Raw genomic sequence first — 21770 nt, forward strand, 5'->3', positions numbered from 1 at the left:
AAAAAGAGGAAGATTGGCAACAGATGTTAGCGCAGGGCCAATCTTCCTCACAACTACAACAACAAAAATTCCCATCACCAAAGAAAAACCATAAGAGACAGGCAATGAGATTTATAAGAGCAAAAAATAAAAATAAAAATAAATTACCATCACTACTATGGGCCAAATAGACCCTCATGATGTGATGTAATGAGGAAATAACATCATCTATGTAGTATTCTTGCAAAAAAAAAATTAACCTGATTCTACCAATGAGGAACCAACCAGACAAATCCATATTGTGCAACAAACTCCAAAATGATTGGCGTAGACTCTTCAAATAAGCCAATTTGAGGGAAGAGCAAACAGACAGAAAGATGGGGAAACCTTTCTAAATTTGAGTCCAAAGAGACATTATTCATAAATGCAGTGCATGAGCCTTGATCAGATCTTCTAGGGCGAAGATAAGCATAGCCACAGAGACTTATTGGGATGACTGGTGAAATCTGACTATGAGCTGTGTATTGGATAATAAAAAGTAGGGAAAAATAAGATTGTGACTCAGTTATATTTTGATTGATCAGCTCTTTCCTGAAGTGCTTTGGTATCTGTGAATTTTTATGTTGTAAGACCTAAAAATGTGAGAGTTGCATGTGATATGTTCGCTCCGTTGAATTGGGTCAGAGTTTTTGTAGATAGAGTGTGCACTTGGGCTCTAGTTGTATAAATGGGCATAAGAATAGAAAAGAACAAAGTGGATGCTAATACTAATGCATGTCATTCTGTGCAGGTTTGGTTGGGACAATACTAAACGCACATGGAGAGTGCTGGGCAAATGTGAACTGATGACAATAACCTGCAGAAGGTCCCAAAGTGGGGCCCTTGCTTTACTGCTTTTAGAAAATTTTGCCTCATGAGGATGGATTATTAGTAAAATCACATTCCATCTCCTTCGGGAGGACATGGATGCCAAGCAGCCGGTGGGCGCAACCCTGGCTGTCTCCATCTGAGACAAGGGTGAATCAGTCTCAAATAGGGGGAAATTAAACCACCTCGTGGAAGGCCGGCTGCAGTCATTAGAGTAATTCAGCATTTGGGCCGCCTCTTGTTTCAGGGGGTGATCGGAGCCATTAACAGCTTACTTTTAGTTTCAAAAGCCAGAGATATTTTCATTACTAGTGTCCTCGGGCACAGACTTTTTAATTTAAAAAAAGAAAGTAAGTTCAGGATGGAAATAGCCCGTCACCACAGGAACGTCTCTGCGCCAGAAACACATTATAGTTTACCTGTCAATCTTATCACCATGCCAGGTTTATTCTGAATGTCTGGAAGGACGAAGAGGAGGTAGGGAAGAAAGGAGATGGCAGGGCTGATGCAGGAGCCTCCGGAGTCACTAACCCCTCGGGAAAGCTGAGGGCTTAATTCCGAAGTCGTACAGAAATCTCAGGTTTCTTACCTTTCTGGATAAGAAGGGATGGTTCTGGCTCTGAGATTTTCCCTACTTCTTCCAAAGCCTTAATGCCCTACTTTTTGGATTTTTTTTGGACAGGTGTTATGGTAGATTCAAGTTGGCTACAAATTCTTTGTCACTCTGCCCACCAAGAGGCGGGTTTTATTTCCCCTCCCCTTGAACCTGGGCTGGCTCTGTGTCTGTTGAACCAACAATTCACCCGCAGAAAGGCACTGAGTGGTTCCAGGCCCAGCCTTTCAGAGGACTGAGGCTTCCGCTTCCTCTCTCTTGGAACCCAGCTCCCACACTGGGAGGGGCCCAAGCCACATGGAGAGGCCCACGACCAGTATCCATCGGCAGCCCCGTGGAGGAGCTACCTTGGATGTCCCAGCCCAGTCCTGCTCCGGATGACATCACGTGCAGCAGCAGCAGCCCAGCAAAGGCCAGCAGATACAAGAGAATCACAGATCCATGAGAGAGAATAAAATGTTTTAAGCTGCTGAGTTTTGGCGTGATTTGCTCTGAAGCAATAGATAACTGAAATTTGTAAACAAAAAGTTCACACGAAGGAAGACTTATCTTGCTAACCGATGCAGAATAACAAAGCATGAGACATAACACTTGCTGAGTGGGAACGGAACTGTTCAGGTGACAACAATCCTCATCCTTCAGTGAGTTTTGACCTCAAAACTGGCCTCCGCTGGTGGGCTTCTTTTTGATGCTCAACACAGAAAATTTAAAAAAGGAAAAATTTCATTTTTAGTACAGCCTTACCCCAACATGTGTGTTTCACACAGACCTTATTTTTTAAACAGAGTTTATTGTATTTAATACATTATAAAATTTGAAAAATTGTAGGAAAGCAGCAGACTCAAACTGGAGCAACTCTAACAAGTAATAATTCTGGCCCCTTTGCAAAACTGATCAGTTTAAAAACAAAGTAATGTTCACATCTGTGAGGCGGACAAAAAAGTGTGACTTCTGTACAAACTACATTTAAAATTTCATGTCTAACGTCTTTTGAATGCAGTGTGCTCATGAGCGTTTTTCTGAAGTCCTGCCTGGTCCCCGCCTAAACAGACGTGAAACCGCCATATGCAAAGAAACTCGATTCAAGGTGTTTTTTTTGTTTTGTTTTGTTTTTTTTAAAAAAAAAAAAAAAAGGAAAAAGAAAGACAAAAGAAAAAGAAACAATGGATGGCTGTTGGCAATGGAAACTGTAAGGAGATGCGTCCTCACTGCTCATGGCTTGTTTACTGGTCAGAGGCCTTGGGAGGCCCAGGACACTTCACGGCCATCACAGCACCAACTGTAGCTACCACCTTTTTTTTTCTGTTTTCTTTTTTTTTCTCTTTTTTTGCATTTCCTACCTTTTGACATATATATATATATTTATATATTTTTTACACCTTGAGGATATCACTATTCCAATTGTTCCCATATGAATACAGGTGTGGTCTCTACTGGATATAAATGTGTCTTTTATTCAATTTTAGGTCCAGGACTTGGTTTGCTGTCGCAACTGCACATAAATGTCCCTTTTTTATTTGCGTTATTGGTTGTGCAGGTTTTTTCCTTTTTGCATAAGAAATATGTCCGTTTAGTCCAGAGGCTCTTGCTTTATCCGGATGACAGAGGGGACACGGGGCGTCCGCCTCAGCTCCCGCCGCAGGACGTATTCGCTGAACTGAGACGAGTCCACTCCTCCCCCACAGGAGCCCACGATTTCAAAGCCTCTTTGCTGCAACCTCTCGAGGACCTGCGAGGGGCCAAGACAAGCATCCGGTTAGAGGCGACATGGGTCCTTTGGCCACAGAAACAGCCCAAAGAAATCTCCCAAAGTTTGAGATCATGTGCGGCTCTGGTGAGTGTTATCCAACCCCTAAGTCTCTTTGAGTTTCTGGTTTCAAACGAAGACTCTGGATTAAAAGGCAGGAGGGAGGGAGCAAATGTTCCTAATACAGTACCTAAAATGGGCCTTTACATGCTGACTTTACACATGCCAAGTGCATGAAATCATTACAACCCCCTGGCATAATGACTGGTGTCAGCCCATTTTATAGATGAGAAAACCGAGGCGCAGAGCTAGTAAGTGATGGAACTGGGTTTCCAACTCAGCTCTGTTTGGCCTCAAATCCCATGTTTTTTGCAATGAGCAATACTACTTTCTCTGCAAAAAGAGAGGGTTCACATTTCAACGCTCATTTACCACTAGAATATATTCAATGAGATGATAAAGGATGTGGAAAGTCAGTGATATTATCTGAATTTACTCAGCCAGTGATTCATGCTCCACTCTGCCCTTGTTCAAGTGTCCCGATGCTGAGTCAATATATTTCAGCTTGGAAAACTGATGTACTTTCTTTTTTTTTTTTTAAAGATTGGCACCTGGGCTAACAACTGTTGCAATCTTTTTTTTTTTTTTTCCTGCTTTATCTCCCCAAACACCCCTGTACACAGCTGTATATCTTAGTTGCAGGTCCTTCTAGTTGTGGGATGTGGGATGCTGCCTCAACGTGGCCTGACTAGTGGTGCCATGTCCACGCCCAGGATCCGAACCCTGGGCCACCGCAGCGGAGCGCGTGAACTTAACCACTCGGCTACTGAGCCGGCCCCTGATGTACTTTCAATAGCAGAGCAAATGGACTCCTGAAGACAGTTGAAGTTTATCTACAGGTTTTCAATTTGTGGCATTTGAAATAGATTTATTGTTTTGTATGCATTCAGGAAGGCAAGAATAAATGCAATGGGTATATATTAGAAAACATCCAAAATAAAGATATTCTAAACTTCTCATATAAACATAAGCCACATAATCTCTTCTTTAATTTTGAAATCAAATATCTAATGCCAGAAAGATCCCTGGGTTTGTCACCATGTGTCTGACACTCTTAAAGGCAGGAAACGTTTCCTGCAAGACTTGGACAGAGATACAGGAAATTGATGTAGAGCATCTGTATCTTTAGGAATTCAACGAATATTAGACTTGCAAACGTTCCCCATCAGGATTCTGGATATAATTAGATTACTGCTACCCCACTCTAAAGGCAAAATGACTCAATCACAGCTTTTAAAAAAAAAAGGCCTGAGTCAGATTTTTTTTTGGAATGAAGTGAAATGTTACGAAATAACTTTCAAAATATAGTCAATGTAAAGTGAACCCTTACTGGTTTTTTTTTTAATTATTAGTTTTTGGTCACCTACTTTTATATGGAATATAATCTGCTATTTTGCAAAACAGCTAACTAGATGAGACCGGAAAGCGAGAGAGTATGCTTTCTAAAAATTAAAACTTCAAATGCTGGCAAATTAAAAAAGTCCTTATGAGAACAAAATGAACACTCCACGCTGCGTGCTCTATTTTTGTACATAAATTCACAACGCATATGCACGCCAGTCCCCAAAAGGACAGGATGAAGAAAACAATGCCTAAGTTCAAAATCAAGATGTGCGCTGGTGGCAGATGAATCGAAGGTGAAGACCAGCGCGCTCTGAGGTCTCCCCAGCAGAGGCAGGGATGCAGCCTGTCAGCAAGAAAAAGCCCAGTTTGCTGGGCCAAACCACCGCCCTGGAGAGGGTTCTTTGCTGCGCTTAGGAGAGGAAGTTCAAAGGTCGAGGATGCTTTGAACAATAAAGACCCTAACTCTGGTGTCATTTGTCTTTCAATGTTGTTAGGTCGCTAAATTGCTAATATCAGGAAATCGCTAAGCTCCCTCCCCAGGGGGTCTGTCTGCAACGTATAATAGGATAACTTTTCAGTGTGACCCGGGGCTAGCTCGGATGTGGTCGAAGCTTATTCCAACGTTAATGCAAATAGGTTATGCCCGTTGGCCATTACTTTTCAAACATCAACTTATTAATAGCAAAGTTCCTTAAAGTTAGGGATCATTTGAGAGATTAAACTCACTCTGTGGGGCAGCAGGTCTCCTGTGCCCCATCCCAAAGCCTCTGAATGCCTACAGGATGGGCCTGTTTCTTGGCAGGAAGCAGGAGGTTAATCCAGATGAAAATTTCTGCAACTGATCAACCTCGGATGATCGGGAAACTTGGCAGGCATATGAATGTATGAGAGTTATTCGGTGGCCTGAGGGGTGGGGCCAAGGCTTTCTGTGTGAGAGGTGGAGGCCTAGGGAAGCGATGGGATGCTGTCCTGGCTCTGAAGGGCTCTGCCTCTCCCTCTGTCTAGGGGAGCGCCAGGAAGGGTGTGTGTGGGAAGGGAAAGGCTTTCAGGGCTCCAGGGGCGTTTATAAATAGCGTCCCCACTCAGGAATGCTGCACAGGGCAGCATGGGGGCGCACCTCTGGACCGTGCAACCCAGCGGCTACCCCACTGCCTGAGAGTGTGTGCCTTCCTCTGGGACGTCCAGGGCTCAGTTTCTGTCAGTTTCCTGCTGTTCTGCTCAGACATCTTTTCATAAATTTTAAAAATTATAAATAGTTATGGAAAAATCTTCAAGAGACAGAATGGTATAGTGGGTGCTTCTAGTCTTTGAGCTTTGGGAGATGTTTTGTTGGGTCAATATTGAATAAAGTCATGGGCCATTCCAATTAAAAAAGGGGGGGAACTGCCAAACCCTCACTCCATTGACTTCAAATCATTTTGCACACAGACCTGGAGTCAAGACCCAGGCGTGCCTCCATTTTGTCATCAACAGTTCAGGGGGATTAATACGGCTGACTTGTTACGAGCTGTTATAAGATGATGATGCGTATACAGCCGCTGGCACATGTTAGCTAAGATGATGACCACACCTACCAGTGTCTAAGGCATATGGCACCGCACATGATGTAAACCAATGTTCTGTATTTCACCCTCACATCTCCTCCCATAGACTTGTCCATCTTAGAAAACGGCAATTCCATTTATTCAGTTCCTCTGCCAAAAATCTTAGTTGTCTTTGGCTTCTGTTTTACAACCCACAGCCGTTAACAAAAAACCTTGTTAGCTCTACATTCAAGATATTCAGAGTCAGACACGACTCAACTGTGGCTTGGACCATAGCTTTCCAACTGGTCCCCTTGCTTCCACTGTTTTCCACCTGCTGCTGGAGTATTCATTTTCAAATACAAGTTACAGCATGTCACTCTTTCACACAAAATCCTCAAATGGCTTCCGTTTTACTCCCATGTGAAAATGAACCCAAACCCAAAGAAACCAAAACAAAAAACCCCAGAGTGCTTACTACCCTTAATGAGGCAATCCAGTATCTGTCCCGGGCCGCCTGCTGGCCTCGTGTCTTAGCACTCCCTAACCCTGCTTCACTTCTTCAAGCCACACTGGTTTTCCCGATATTCCTCAGTATGCCAAGGATGTTCCTACTGTGGAGTCTTCAGAACTTGCTGGTCGCTCTGCCTGGAATACTCTATCCCAGATATCCTCTTCTCACTACGTGACCCACATTAATGCTGGTTACAGTTTGCCCCCCACTCCATTCCCCTAATGTAAGTTTCATGAAAACAGTGCTAATGTCTATTTCTTCTTTTCTATATCTCCAGTGCTCATACCAGCACCTGGCACACAGTCGACATTCAATAACATTTGTGGAAGGACTGAGTGAATGCTGTAGAGGGGTGAATATGTTTACCTACCCAACGGAAGTGTTACCACATGAGAGTTCTCCAGCTCTCTGGAGGAAAGGCACCATGTGAGGGCAAGGTTAAGTTAACAATGTTAAGAGTGACATTCAATGCCACATAGTATATGACAATGCTATACCTGGACTGAGTTGAGGTGACAGTAGCCATTCAGTGGAAACCTGATGACGTGCGTCGAGTCGTGATTCCAGCCTGCGTTGACAGAGTTACACATCACGTCGCCGATCTCTGGAAACACTTCTTCTATCAAGGATTTGTCACCGCTGAGCGTGATCCTTTCTCCGAGGTCGGGGGCAACGCGCACCACTAGGCACTCACAGGGCCTTGAAAAGCGACCAGTTTCTCTGTCCTGCTTCCATCTTTCCATCTCCAACAACATAGGCTGAAGCTGAAAATATTTTGCCTCTTCATATAACAAAGTGTAGTCCTGAACAAAAAAAAAAGGTATTTCAAAGGCAAAATACAAACATAAAATTCTGAAAATGTCTACATAGAAGAGGTGAATTTTTCACCTCTGTTATTTCAGTAATCAAATCTGGGTGTAAAATTTTCACTTCCAAGGCATTTGCACAGACTCAAGTTGCACTCACTCATTCATTCATTTCTTTGTTCATTCAGTTATTACAATAGGAGCTCTGCGTATTAAGGGCTAGGTGGGCCTCTTCTAAGTGCTTTACATGAATTAAGTCCTGTAATCCCCATAATTGCTCAGTGACTTGGGAACCATCATTATTCCCATTTTGCCGATGAGAAAACTGGGATGTGAACGGAGTCCCCCAAGACTTTTCACTTTTCGTAGAAAAATGCCTTTGGGAAAGTTTGATGGTGTTGGAGAGAAGCCACTGTACGTCCTCTTGGATGGAGCACAAATGTCGCCTGAGGAGGAGGAGGCACCGCTGCGCACTGCTCACCAGAAGCCCAGGCTCCTGACTATCTTCAGAGGCAGCTCCAGAGCTTCTCGCGGGAGGGCGTGGGCAGCGCGATGGCAGAAGTGGGGCAGGAGAGGGGGCGGGTGGGCGCCTTGGGGTGTGCATGCTGCTTTTACCTAAACTTGAGTGTTGCTGTGTGATGGTGTGGGGAAGGTTGACACACTGCCCTCAGCCCCCTATGGGTGTTGTCATCATAAAGTGAGAGACAAACAACATCAGGCCTTGACTCCTGCAAGACAGAAGTGCAGGAAGGAAACGAGGCCATTTCTGAACGCGCACTCACCCAGTGTTTAGGCATGGTTTCTTTTTCTCTTGCCTTAAAAAAAGAATCTATTGAATTAAAACAGAAATGTAGCAGATAGGTATAAAACACACACACACACAAGTCCCTGAATGGAAGGACAAAGGAGCATGAAGGGGAGGCAGCAACTTAGGAACAATGTTATCAAGCAGGTCAATATTATGTCTAAACGTAGCTATGGCCACAATCATCTCTGGGTGTGAGGTAAGTGGATACTTGTCCAGACACGTTGACTGAGAATGTTTTAATCAACTGACACAGGCACTTCTGCTTTCCTTCCAGGGGCTAGAGCTGGCAGGCGGTGCCTGGTGCCTGGTGCCTGCAGGAGAGCTGAGGCTGTCAGCCCAGGGCCTGAGTGCTGTCAGAGGCCTCTACCATCTGGACAGGATGGAGCATGGGGAGAGGATGACCACAGGAGAACTGGTTTTACTTGGCACTTTGCTCTTTTTCTTGTAAATCAAGCAGCAGCAGAAATTAGTCAAGGCTTCCAGAGAAAACTGCGGAGAGGCGAGAAAGCACCAGTGGCCTCTAGCTGGGTCATCCACCTTCCATATTGAGAACCTTGGGCCAGGTGGAAGATGCTGTCATCAATACTCATCAGCAGAATGGGCCGCTGCTTCATTCTGTCCTCTCCCAGCAACTCCATTACTACAGGAGACTTGGTTCCCAAAGGGGAGCGGCCCACTGATCTAATCATCTTCATTTCACATGTTGCTACCTCCTTTGCCTCCTGACCTGAAGGAGATACTGTTTTGTTTGAGGAGTGAAGAACTAATCTGAGGTGTGGCCGCTCTTAAGGTAGGGCAGAACCGAGGTCCCCTAGCCCAGCCTGAGGGTCAGAGTGGGGAGACTGCAGGTTCCTCCCAGACGACCCACGGACCCCCACTGCGGGGGCCTTGCAGTCTTCGAAGTACACCAACTGTGAGATACTGACCTCAATATTTACTTATCAAGATGACAGCTCTCGAGAAGATTAAAAACAGCACTGAAGGTTACACAAGAAACAGAAGTGAGAACTTCTGCTACTGCTTTTTATTTTCCCATGAGATTTAATTACAAATTTTAGCACAAGGAAGATCTGGACTCTAGTGAAAATATGCTTTGTCTTTTCTAGAGCCATCAAGTCTTCAAATCCTAAAGGCGCTTAGAGCAGTCTTCCTGACCGATCGTGACCCCACGGAGGAATCCTCTCTAACATCACTGAATAGTGACCACTCAGTCTCTGATTGAATGCTTCCAGTGATGGGATGCTTACGGCCTAGCAAGACACAGCATTTACTGGGTCTGCAGCTTGGATTGCTGTAAACGTCTTCATTAGAATGACCTGAATTTCCCTGTAACTCCAACTTCCTAGTTCTAATCCTGCCCTCTGGGGTTCCAGTGATCTTAATCTCTCTTTGACCTGTTCCCCCTTTAAACATTTGAAGACAACTGTAATGTGTTCATCTTATTCAGGCTGGAAATATCCAATCCCTTCAGCTCCTTTTCATTTGCTGTGACTCTGAAGTTCTTCAACATTTGGTATGTACTTGACTTTGTCAACATGCTTCCTAAAACCCAAACCAGAACGGAACCTCACATTTCAGATGTCATCTAATGAGTGCACTGTACAGCCTCTGCTTGGCTGGACACTCTAATCACTGTGAATGCAACCTGTGTTAGTTTCCTGTTGCTGCTGTAACAGCTGTCACAAATTTATTCTCTTACAGTTCTAGAAGTCAGAAAGCTAAAATAGGTTATTAAGGCTGTGTTTCTTCTGGAAGGTCTAGGAGAAAATCCATTTCCTTGCCTTTTCCAGCTTCCAGAGGCAGCCCGCATTCCTTGGCTTGTGGTCCAGCATCACTCCTACCTCTACTTCTGTTGTCACACTTCCTTCTCTTCCTCTGACCCTCCTGCCTCCTGTCACTTGTAAGGACCCTTGTGAGTACAATGGGCCCACCTGGATTATCCAGGACAACTTCCCCATCTCAAGATCCTTATTTCAATCACATCTGCAAAGTCCCCTTTGCCATGGACGGTGAGATAATCATGGCCTCAGGACTGAGGACATGGATATCTTTGGGGGGCCACCAGTCTGCCTACCACACAGCATAAGGCCGTATTCGCCTTCTTGGCAGCCCCATTGCTCTATTAGTTCACGTTTTACTTATGCTAAAGTCCCTCCATCTTTTTCACAAGAGCTGCCATTGAGCTAGGTCTTCCTCATTCGGCGTTTGTGAAATTGTTTAAATCCTCCATTATTCACCCTTCTTTAAATTGTAGACTCTTGGTTCTGAACTTCTTTCAAGGTACTGAGAAATCTTGGGTTCTTTCATCCAGTGCTTTAGGTCTCTCTCTCCTCTTTGTGTCTTCTTGAACTGGGTGTTCTATTTGTACATGTGAATCATTTCTTAAAGTACCGAGAGGAGAGAGCTATATACAAGCCTTTGTTCAGGTTAATGCTCAGGGAGTAAATTAAGACTCTGGATTTTGGCTGTTCAAGCAGTGATAAAGCCCATAATTCTAAGGTCATCCAGCCCATAATTGTGGCATCTGCTAGATGCCTTGTTGAAATCCTGTGCGTTAGCGTGAGACTCCAAGGGGAAGGCTGGAGTTGGAGGGGCCCAAGTCTCTGTATTGCCCAGACAGTCTCCTCTGACTGTTTAGGGCTCATCTCCTTATCTGTAAAATGAGGGGAATAAATTACATTACAGTTGCTTCCAGTCCTGATAGTCTATGAGTCTATGCCCATGACAATGCCCTGATCTACCCGTTTGTCTACATTAACCCAGAGGCAATGAGGCTAACAGGACTTGGGGTTACAAGGCCCCCCGTGCTGACTCTGAATCCTCACCACCTTCTTTCTTCCTCTGAGTTCACAAACCACACATGTACTAATGCACTCTGCAGTCTGGCCGTGGACCGGCAGAGCACCTCCCTATGGAATGTTGTTCACGTTCATCGGTATCTGCTCTTGGAATATTAGGGAGACACTGGCCCTTCTGAGACTTTTAGCCCTGCTCAGTGATTCCTCAAGGATCCTGCTAGTGGTCATTATAGTGAAAGTTTAAAAGGGCTCCCCCGAAGGTCATCCTGCACCCTGGGACGTAATCTCACAGGCCTAGCCTTGAACTACCTCAAACCACCAGGTGTTCTTTTACTGTCTCTTGACTATCTGGGCTCCATTTCTCCCCTTTACCACCCAGTTCTGTCTGGGCTCCAAGGCAGAGCCGCCGTCTGTGCTGGGGGCAGTGCACGCTAGAGAACAGCTGAGCACACGGGCTTCGCTTGGCCATCAGCTGCCCACGCTGACTTGCCTCCAAGCATCAGCCAGCCCGAGAACTAAAAAGGCCCTTCTTGTTGTTGTTACCATTTTCTGCATGGTTAAGCTCACACTGGCCATTCGTTTTCTTGGCAGCCTCCTTTATATTTGTCTTTCTCTACTTCCTAACGTGCACTTCCAGTCTTGGCTCATTAGAGAACTCCCTGCAGAACAGACTCAGCCCCGTGGCTGCTTTCTTTAGAAACCACGTCCTCCTTCCCTTCCTCAATCAGCATCATTTAATTTTATTATCTAAATCCCATGTTTTCGAGTTTATCATGTTTCCTTTTAGATTTTCTGGCCTTGAGTCCCTTTCCTTCTGGTCTCGGAATCTTTTGAAATCTTCTTTCCTTAAGCATCAGTTCTTATCTGACAGCGCCCACCGTTCCTTTTACAAAAACTTTTACAAATGCTAGACAACTCAGTCTCTTATTCCCAAGGTACGAGGGGGAAATGGGCAGGAGTTTAGGGGGTAGCAGGTTCAGCCCTAGTTCTTTTGAAGGAAATGAACCCAAAGCATCCACGTTTGCTTTCAGCAAAGCAACTTCAGAATGTACTAGATGCTGTCACTCTTCTCTGCCAATTTGATCTTCTCTAATTAAGAAAGCCTCATCCATATTTCTTGCTTACCCTCATATCCAGTTAAAGGGAAATAGGTTTTTCACAGGCCTATTATCATGTTTAAATAATTTTAAAATCCAAGAGTACATGTTTTTAAAATAAAAATCTTTTGGAGGTTTACAGTGGTTTTTCAAGGCAGAAAGATCAAGATCTCATTCTACAGATGAATAAGTTTGGCTTCCCTAAGACCCTGGAGATAGACACAACGGAACAAGAAGGTAAATAAGGGTGGACTCCAAAATGCAAATGGGCCATGTTTCAAAGGCTTATTTCTTGATTAAATATCTGGAATTCAGAAAACGTTTTCCCTAGGGGGAGGAAAGCGATATATGCAGTGCATGACTTTCCTCTTGCTGCGGTAAGAAGTCACCACAGATTTGATGAAAACAACGCAAATTTATTCTCTTATGGTTCTGGAGGTCAGAAGTCCCAATGGGTCTCCCAGGGCTAATGTCAGGGGGTCGGTGGGGCTGCCTTCCTCCTGGAGGCCCTAGGGGAGCATTGGTTTCCTCGCCTTTTCCAGCTTCCAGAGGCTGCTGCATTCCTTGGCTCCTGGCCAGCAGTCCCATCACTTCCAGCCTCACATCTCTGACCCTGACCCTCCCGCCTCCCTCGTTCACTCATAAGAACCCTTGTGATTCCAGTGGGGCCACCTGGATTATCCCGGATAATCCCCCCATCTCAAGACCCTGAATTTAATCACATCTGCAAAGTCGCTTTCCTGTGTAAGGTAACCTATTCACGGGTTCTGGGCATTAGGATGTAGACACCTTTGGGGGCCATTATTCAGCTTACGGTACACATTTACTGGTCCGACAAAACAGTTCAAAGGTTTATTTAACTCCTAATGTACTTGAAATTTTACACAGTAGTTGACAGTTCCTTATCCTCAACCGCTCGCTCATTCATTTTAAAATCTGTGTATGTGCCGATGCCACGTGAGGCACTGTGGCACAAACAGGGGTTTTCTAGGGGGAACGCATCCAGTTTTCCAGGAGCCCTAGAGCTCTTCTCCTGCCCACTCACTGCTCCTGGGCCCCTGCGGTGCTCGGTTCCCCAGAAGGCAGAGTACAGATACATGAGAGGACCCACAAAGCAGGGGCACCAAGAAAATGAGGGGAAATGAAAGGAGTTTATATTTCATACTTCAAAAATAGCATCCAAGTAGTAGTCATCATAAGAAAAAAAACAGATCTCTGCAGGACTTTCCTTTAGTTTTAAAGATCTTTTTTGAAGGGGAGGTGGGCCGCCATAGTTTTCCCAGTGTTTGAGGTTTGGGGCATCTAAAGTTCTTAATTTTCCTGGCTCTGAAATACTTTTGTGGGCTGACACTCTTTCTTTTCTTTAAAAGGACTTCACTTTTTAAGAGCAGTTTTTGCTTCACAGCAAAATTGAGGGGAAGGTGCAGAGATTTCCCATATACCCGCAGCCGCCACACACGCACAGCCTCCCCCATTATTGCCATTCCCCACCAGAGGGGAGCATTAGTTACAGCTGATGAATTGCACTGACACATCATCACACCCCGAGTCCACAGTTACGCTAGGGTCCACTCCTGCTGTTATACACTCTGTGTTCGGACAAATGTATAACGGCATATATCCACAATTACAATTTCACTGCCCTAATACGCCTCCGTGCTCCAGCTATTCATTCCTCCCCCCCAACCCTTAACCTCTTTCTTTTCTTCAAGCGAGAAAGACTGGCCCACTTACTCCTTTTCTGCTGCTACCACTTGATACTTCCCGCCAGGAGACCTCCTCCCTGTCCGGTGGCACCAGCTTCCAGCTTCTCGCGACTATTCTTGTTTTTCTGGGGCAAGGTTATCCAGCCTGAGATGTATCCTGATAGCTATTAAAGGAAACGGAAGCAGTGGCATAGTGTCCCTTTTCTACCTGGCCATTGTCTCAATCCCCCACTCTCTGAATCTGCTAGAGAAAGGCTAAATTATACACAAGTGATACTGATGGGTTGCTGGTGGCAGAGCCGCAGGCAGATCCATTTGCATTTTGAAGCCACACCCTGGCTAACTACCCTGCAGGACTTAGGCCTGATGTGTGGGGCGTGGAGAGGGCAGGGGCTAGAGATGCTGTCTGAGATGGGGCTAGAGTGGGCTGCTCTGCTCGCCTCCTGGTCCTCCTTGGTTGCTGCAGCTGGTCCTGCCTCCGAGGGCGTAGGCTTGGGAGAGAAGGACAGAGATGGGCCTGGGCAGGGGTCTAAGAGTAACAGTCTCTGCACCAGGGACGCAGATTCTAGGTGGCAGCAGCTGAGACCAGGGGCTGAGGCAGACGTCCTAATGGGCACTCTCTTAGGTACTAGAGAAGAAGAAACTTCTTGGGGGTTTACCCAGCTTAGTGCTCTGCCTTCTCTGAGAAAGTTCGGCCCTCCGGAGTGAGTACCTAGAAGCCATGTCTGTGTTGCCACAGCTGATTGGCTAAAAAGTAAGCACTGGAGCCAACCTGAGTGAATCAGCTGGTCTCTCCCTAGAATCACAGGAGGGGAAAGAGACTCTGGGCATCGCTGGGGCAGAGCCGTGTTAATGGCAGCGCTCTAGGAGCCCTCAAACTCCCATGACCAAGGTCCTCAGAGGTGCCTGGGTGTTTCCACCTGAGAGAACGTCCCCACTAATTTTAGGAGATAAACTAGTATCCTTCCCATAAATACTTCCTTCCTCTTTTCCTTACGCTAGACTACTGGTTCTCAACTGGGGGTGATTTTGATCCTAGAGGACATTTAGTAATGTCTGGAAACATTCTTTTTTTTTTTAATAGATAGGCTTTTTTTTTTTAAAGATTGGCACCTGAGCTAACAACTGTTGCCAATCTTTCTTATTTTTTTCTGCTTTTTCTCCCCAAATAACCCAAGTACACAGTTGTATATTTTAGATGTGGGTCCTCCTAGTTGTGGCATGTGGGACACCACCTCAGCGTGGCCTGATGAGCGGTGCCATGTCCACATCCAGGATCTGAACCGGTGAAACCCTGGGCCGCTGAAGCAGAGCAGGGGAATTTAACCACTCAGCCACGGGGCCGGCTCCTGGAAACATTCTTGGTTGTATAACTGCTATTGGCATCTGGTGGGTAGAGGCCAGGGATGCTGCTCAACATCCTACAATGCACAGGACAGGGCCCTACAATTATCTGGCTCAAAATATCAATAGTGTGAGGCTGAAAAACTGAGCTTCACAGGGATCATTTTTGTTGCAACCTAAGGAACACATAACTCACCCTGGTCAAATGGTCAGTCATTCATGGGCGTTCAACCACATATGTTTGCTAATGTGATGTAATACGAAGCACACAATATCACTTGACATGTATTCTTGCCAAAACTTTTAACTTAAACCCATCAAGCCTTTAGACATAACTTGCAGTTTACAGGAAATTAGAGGATAGGGTAAGGAGCTAAACTACATATGACAAGGCAACCAGGCAAATACAGATGGTGGGATGTTCTGTAGGGCAACTGCCTGGTCTCTTCAGCAAGTCAAGATCATATGAAAAGGGACTATGGCTCATAATAAAAGGAAGGGACATAACTGGATTCAATATGTGGTCTTGGATCAGAGACCATCTTGGAAAAACCAACCCTAAAGAACATTTTAGGGTCAACCAGGGAAATGTAAATATAGTTGTGGTTTTAGAGGAAATACAATTTTACTAAAATGAAAAGGTAGAGGGGCTGGCCCTGTGGCCGAATGGTTAAGTTCGTGTGCTCCGCTTTGGTGGCCTGATGTTCGCCAGTTTGGATCCCGGGCGTGGACCTACACACCGCTTACCAAGCCATGCTGTGGTGGCGTCACACATAGAAGAACTAGAATGACTTACAACTAGGATATACAACTATGTACTGGGGCTTTGGGGAAAAGAAAAATGAAAAGGTAGAGATTATTATCTGAAATAAGCATAGAGAAACATCCAGAAGGCTATGCACAAAGGTTTTAACAGTGGCTATCTCTAAGTGGTGGGAATATGCTGTTTAAACTTCTTTTTTGCTTGTCCATATCTTCAGATTTTCTACAGTGTATATATACTTCTTCTATAATATTAAAAGCTTATTAAAAATAACTAATAGATTTTTCAACCTAAGCCAGAGATAGGTAAGTTGGGGGCTGTCTGCCAGCAAATTTTTCTACATCTAGGAAGGGTGGAAATTCATCCAGAGACCACAAAAGATGTTAGCAACATCAGGGTCACCTACCAAAGGTGTTCAAAATAAAAGGCTAGAGAGAGAGAATTTTGTGGTTCCCTGTCAAAAATGGAACCAAGGCTCTGGACCCCTGGTGTGTTGGGGAGTACAACAGGGTGTGTGCACATATACACATATGCATAAGCATAAAATAAAGCAGCAATGAACAAATCAGTATAATTCGGGGGAAGGGGGAAATTAAGGGAAGAGGGAGAAACAGTCATATCCATAATAAAACACTGCAGAGAAGTTCTGCAATCATTTTTCCAGAGAACAGATTCCAACCGCTTTCAGCGGGAGCAGGACACAAGCAGCTGCCACTTAAATGGTGTTCTGCAAGATGAAATTATCTAAATTGTTAAATGGGTGTCTAGCTCAGACAGCACATTTGCAGAATGAGATTTTAGGGGGCGTAGGATGTTGTGATTTCAAGATTTCGTGCATTTGCTCAACCCAGCATTAAATAGCTGGAGACGGAAGCAGGGAATCAAGGAACGCTCTCCCTAGCAAACCCGGAAAGAGAGATTCTCTCCACCCGCCAGATGCTGTGTCCCTTTTCCAGGGTCAGGAAATGAACTCTGACAAGGAAGAAAGCACCTATTATACAGTTCAGGGATGGGCAGGCTGAGAGCTCATCGGTGCCCCTGTATCTGGGATTCCCAGAAACCGACGGCTGCTGGTGGTGCAATTCCATGCTCAGCCACAAGGGCTGAATGGCCACCTCAGTTTCCATTTGCCTTCTGCCCCTGCTCCGTGTTCCAGAACACCCTGTAATTTACAGCCGGGCACCCAGAGCCTCCGTGGGAAAGATTTCAGGGCCCTGGGATACGTGAGTTTTATTTGACATGTTTTTTGTCTTTTCCCCCCAAGCACGGGCCACAGCTAAACCCTGAGCCAGTGAAAGGGCGTGTTCTGCGCTTGGCACTGAATAGCGGCAGGTCCTTCGGGGCTCTGGAATCCTCAGGGAGCTTGAAAGGGGCAGGGAAGCCACCAGCCCAATCCTAGCCAAGGGGTGACTGGGTGTGTCCTTAAGGGACTGTCCTTGGGAATTGGCCACAGCTTAACTCCCATGTACTTTCCCTCCCAGCATCTAACCTGAATGTTCTTGGAGGAAAAATGATGCCTGCCACATTTAAATGTGTTTCAAATATCCAGCTCCATTTCTGGAACGGACTGCAACTAAAAACAAATAGCTATTATCGTTTTCTAACCATAATTCCCCATAAACTGTTTTGGATTCCCTGGAGTCTGCTTCTCTTTTAATCATGAGAATTATAAATTAAATATATTACCCTGATAAGTAGTTTAGGACAATGGTGTTGCACACATACATGTTTTATATTTTCCATTTAATATAAGTCCTATAAGTCCTATATCATTTTAAATAAAGGTGCAGGGCCTACAAGCCTCCTAATGACTCTTTTGACCTTTTTCTGCTGTGCTTAAATTAATACTAAGCAACTGTTATGTGTCCAGCACACAGTGTCCTTTAGAAAAACATAAAAATGTCCCTGCCTGTGAGACCCTTACAAAGTAGTTAGAAAGTCAAGATAAATGTGCAAAATATCTAGGGTTCAAGTATAAGAAAGTAGATGACCAGGTATGAAAAAGAATCTGGTTTGAATGTGAGACTCACTCATTCATTTATTTACCCATCTGTGCATTCATTCGCTCTCGCCACAAATACTTACATGCTTCCTGAGTGGCAGTGCTGAGCTCGTGTGACAGACCCTGCTGGCTAGCTTCCCCAACAGCTATTTCCAATCCCTCAGCCCTTGCCCATTTCTCTCACTATAAGGGCTAAAGGGAATAAATCACCTGCTCAGCCTCCTTTGAGCTACAGGAAGCTCAGTTCTGGCCAACGAGCTATGAAGGGGAAGGCTAGTGGGGATCTTTTGACAAGGATAAAGTCTTTTGAGTTAAAAGCCTTTGCCCCTTTTCCCTGCCTTGAACGAGGATGTGATGCCTGGAGTTGTGGCAGTCACCTTATGACTTTGAGGTAACCAAGCATGAGGCCAAAACGTCAACACTGAGGTTGGCAAACAAAAAAGACAGAGAATTCTGGTCCTTGATAACATCACTGAGCAGATACCACTGCCAACAACCATGGACCTCTGACATCTTATGTGAGAAAAACAAATCTCCATTAGTTTAAGGCACTGGTGATCAGCCATTCCGACGCCTGTAGCTAAAACCATTCATAACTTACAGCTGGGTATACGGTGCTAAACAATATAGATAAATAATTACAAATGTACAGTGTGTGACCACGGAGAATCAGGAGGCAGAGGAAAACCTAAGCTAGCCCAGGCATGGGACAGCTTAGTGATCTATACCATGAGCCCTGAGTGACAAACAAAGGCCAGGAAAAGAGCATCAGGCAGACAGAACGGTTTGTTCTGATGGGGGCAGAAAGACGGCGTGTTTGAGGAGCTAACAGAAGTCTTGTAGGGCATAAGTGTAGGATGAGAGTCGGGTGAGGTGGGCAGGGGCCAGAGCCTTCTGGGCCTCGTGGGCTCTGACAAGGATGTGCTGCTTTGCTCCAGGAACAATGAAGGGGAAGCCTCTGCAGAGTTTTAAGCAGGAGCAAGTCATCATACACTGTCCTTTCTGAAGTGTCCTTTGGTCAGGGATGGGTGGGAGATGGAGGAAGGGGAGAGGGTGTGAGGCTATAAAAGGGCAACAGGAGGGATCTTTGTGATGGCGCAAATGTCCTGTACCTTGACTGTATCAACGTCTACAGCCCAGTTGTGATGTTATACGATAATTTTGTAAGACGTCGCTACTGGGGGAACTAGTAACGTAGGATCTCTCTGTTATTTCTTGCAAGTGCATGGGAAGCCACAATGATCTTCAGGTTAAAAGTTTAGTGAAAAAAAGTGTCTCCTGGTTTCAACACGGAGAGTGGTTGAGGGGGGTAAGGGTGGGAGAGGGGACGACTCCAGGTCTTCCAGAGAGCTGCTGGGCCTGGACTAGGGAGGGGGGATGAGAGGAGTGGACTGATTCGAGAAGCATCCGGGAGGTCTGATGGAGAGACTCCCTGAGGATCCCACTTCGGGGGCAGAGAGGAAGAAGCGCAGAATGGCTCTCAGCTTCCTGTGTGGAGCGAGCAGGCAGATCCTGGCATCTTTTACTGCGATAGGACACAAAGGAAGAGGAGCAGGTTTCATGGTGGTGGGGGAGGGCCGGGGGAGGTGGGCATGGCCTGCTTATGTTGGGCAGCTTAAGTTTAAGGAGCCAAGGACTATCCAGGTGGAGATTCGGAGTGGGCCTTTGGAAATGCAATCATCTTAATGTAGAACTAAAAGTGAAATTTCCCTCCTTCACCCCCCTCCCCTTCCTTCTACTGCCTTCCTTCCAGGAAAATATGAGAGACTAAGAAAACGTTCACCCACCTCGCCATATCACACTTTCAGCCCTTCTCTCTACTCCCTTACTTGCTCTCCCACACGGGAGGAAGGCCAGAGCCAAGTGGGGAACACCCGACATCCGCAGCACCAGGTGTAATTAGGGCTGGGGGCACTGCTGGGGTCCGTGCCCACGGACAGCAGGCCCTCTGGCCTCTCCCGACTCCTTTCACTTCCCGTGCCTAGTGCAGGACTCAGCCCCATTTCCTAGCTCCGTGGGGGCCAGGGCCTGCCTCCTAGAAGCAGTCCTGACTGTCTTCTGAGCTCACTGTTCTGCCTGCAGCTAGTGTGTGAAGCGGGCCTGCTGTCCTTGGCTGTCAGCGGTGGTCCCAGCGGCCCTGGGGCCTGCTGTCTAAACGCAGCCAGCTCTCTCTGCAGTCGTGTCTAAGCAGGTGCATCCCAGGTTGAGACTGAGGGCTGGAGGCAGGAGACTTCTCTTCGGCCTCAGGCCTACGGGGCATCTCTAATCCAGCTACTATCTGAGAGTCCAGCATAAGACGCTGGCCAGTGAAGGAAGTGGTGAGAGGGGAAGGCAGGAAGGAGGTTTGAAAGTGGCATGGAAAGAAAATACAACATTGAAAAGTATCCTTGAAAACCCTGTAGGAAGGTGCCACATTAGAAATATTCCCAACCCGTTTTCCTTCCTGAGTTGAGAGACATCATCACTGATGAGGTAGCTGACTTTCACTCAGGAGCCGTGTTGCACAAACCAGCCCCACACATCTTGAAACCCTGGACTACGCCCAGCACCATAAGAGGCACACTCAGAGGGCCCTGGGAGCTGCCATGGGCTCGGGAGCAGTGAGGCTGGGATCCTCCTCAGGCTCATTCCAGGGCGCAGGGAACTGCACGTGCTAGCTGCAGTTTCTCTCTCTCTTTATTTTCTTGCCAGATGGATAGAGTTGTTTTCATGTAAGATAAATGTGTACATAATATGACCCTTTCCATACTCTCTTTTCCCTTTGGCTAGTCATCCTTGGCATGTGCCCCAGGTTCAAAATCCTGAAGGAGAGGCTGGATGAGAGGCACCCTGACCCCTATTAATTTGGGATCTGTTCTTCTAGATCTTTTTCTATGTATTTAATCACACACACACAATTTTTTACATAAATAGGAACATACTATACATATTCTGCAATGTAATATTTTCACTGAACAATAAAATCTTGGTGATCTCCCCCATCAACAGACATAGATCTACCACACTCTTTTAAACTCTGCCATAGTACGGATAGTCTATAATATTTGTAACCATGTGCCATTACTGGACATTTTTTAGCTGTGTCCAGTTTTTGCTATTTCAAATATGACTACAGTAAACATCCTATGTACATATCTTTGCACATTTATGTGAATATTTCTAGAAGATAAATTAATAGACATGGAATTGCTAGATCAAAGAATATGTATTTTGAAAATTTAAAAAGGACTGCTGAATTGCCCTCCAAAAATGTTTAATAATTTTCATTCCCAACCACACTGTATATGTCCCAACACTATATATTATCAATTTTTAAATTTTTGCCAATCTGATGGATAAAGAGGGTATCTCAGTTAAGTTTTGCTTCTCTGATGCTAGAGAGATCAAATATCTTTTCAAATGTTTATTGGCAATTTCTGTTTTTTCTTTGAGAAATTTTTGTTTCTATCTAAAAATGTTTCCCAGTGGGTTGTTTGGATGTTTCTTACAGCTTTTTGGGAGCTGTGTTATGATGGATATTAATCTTCTGTTGCAAGTATCTCTTCTGACACATCCGTTATTGTATATAGTGTCTTTAATTCAATTTTTGTTTTAAAGGAGATCTACTGGTGATTAAGTCTTGCTTAGTAGGCCCTCTCTGCCTCAAAATTATACTTTTAGAAATTCCTTTATATTTTTTCTAATACTTTTATAGCTTTAACTTTTGTGTTTATTTCTGGAATCTTTGTGAACTTATGATATGAGATAGGGTTCTGGTTTTACCTTTTTCCAAATGTCTTGGCGCTAATTGTCTCAGTGC

At 45.3% G+C, this 21770-nt stretch overlaps 1 protein-coding gene across 5 annotated transcripts in view; it reads right to left on the reverse strand.

Moving 5' to 3' along the window:
• Nucleotides 1–2229: 2229 nt before the first annotated feature.
• Nucleotides 2230–21770, reverse strand: part of KCTD1 (potassium channel tetramerization domain containing 1) — a 190375-nt gene continuing 170834 nt past the window's right edge. For all 5 annotated transcript variants that reach the window (XM_014727687.3, XM_003365522.5, XM_005612809.4 and 2 more), the window contains 2 exons: nt 7145–7450; nt 2230–3188 (listed from right to left, as the gene is read on the reverse strand). In XM_014727687.3, coding sequence (XP_014583173.1) covers nt 3030–3188; nt 7145–7450 — 465 coding nt within the window. In that variant the 3' untranslated portion in view covers nt 2230–3029. The remainder of the gene's footprint in view (nt 3189–7144; nt 7451–21770) is intronic.

This window comes from Equus caballus, chromosome 8, assembly GCF_041296265.1.
Source record: "Equus caballus isolate H_3958 breed thoroughbred chromosome 8, TB-T2T, whole genome shotgun sequence".
In the NCBI taxonomy this organism is placed as follows: Eukaryota; Metazoa; Chordata; class Mammalia; order Perissodactyla; family Equidae; genus Equus; species Equus caballus.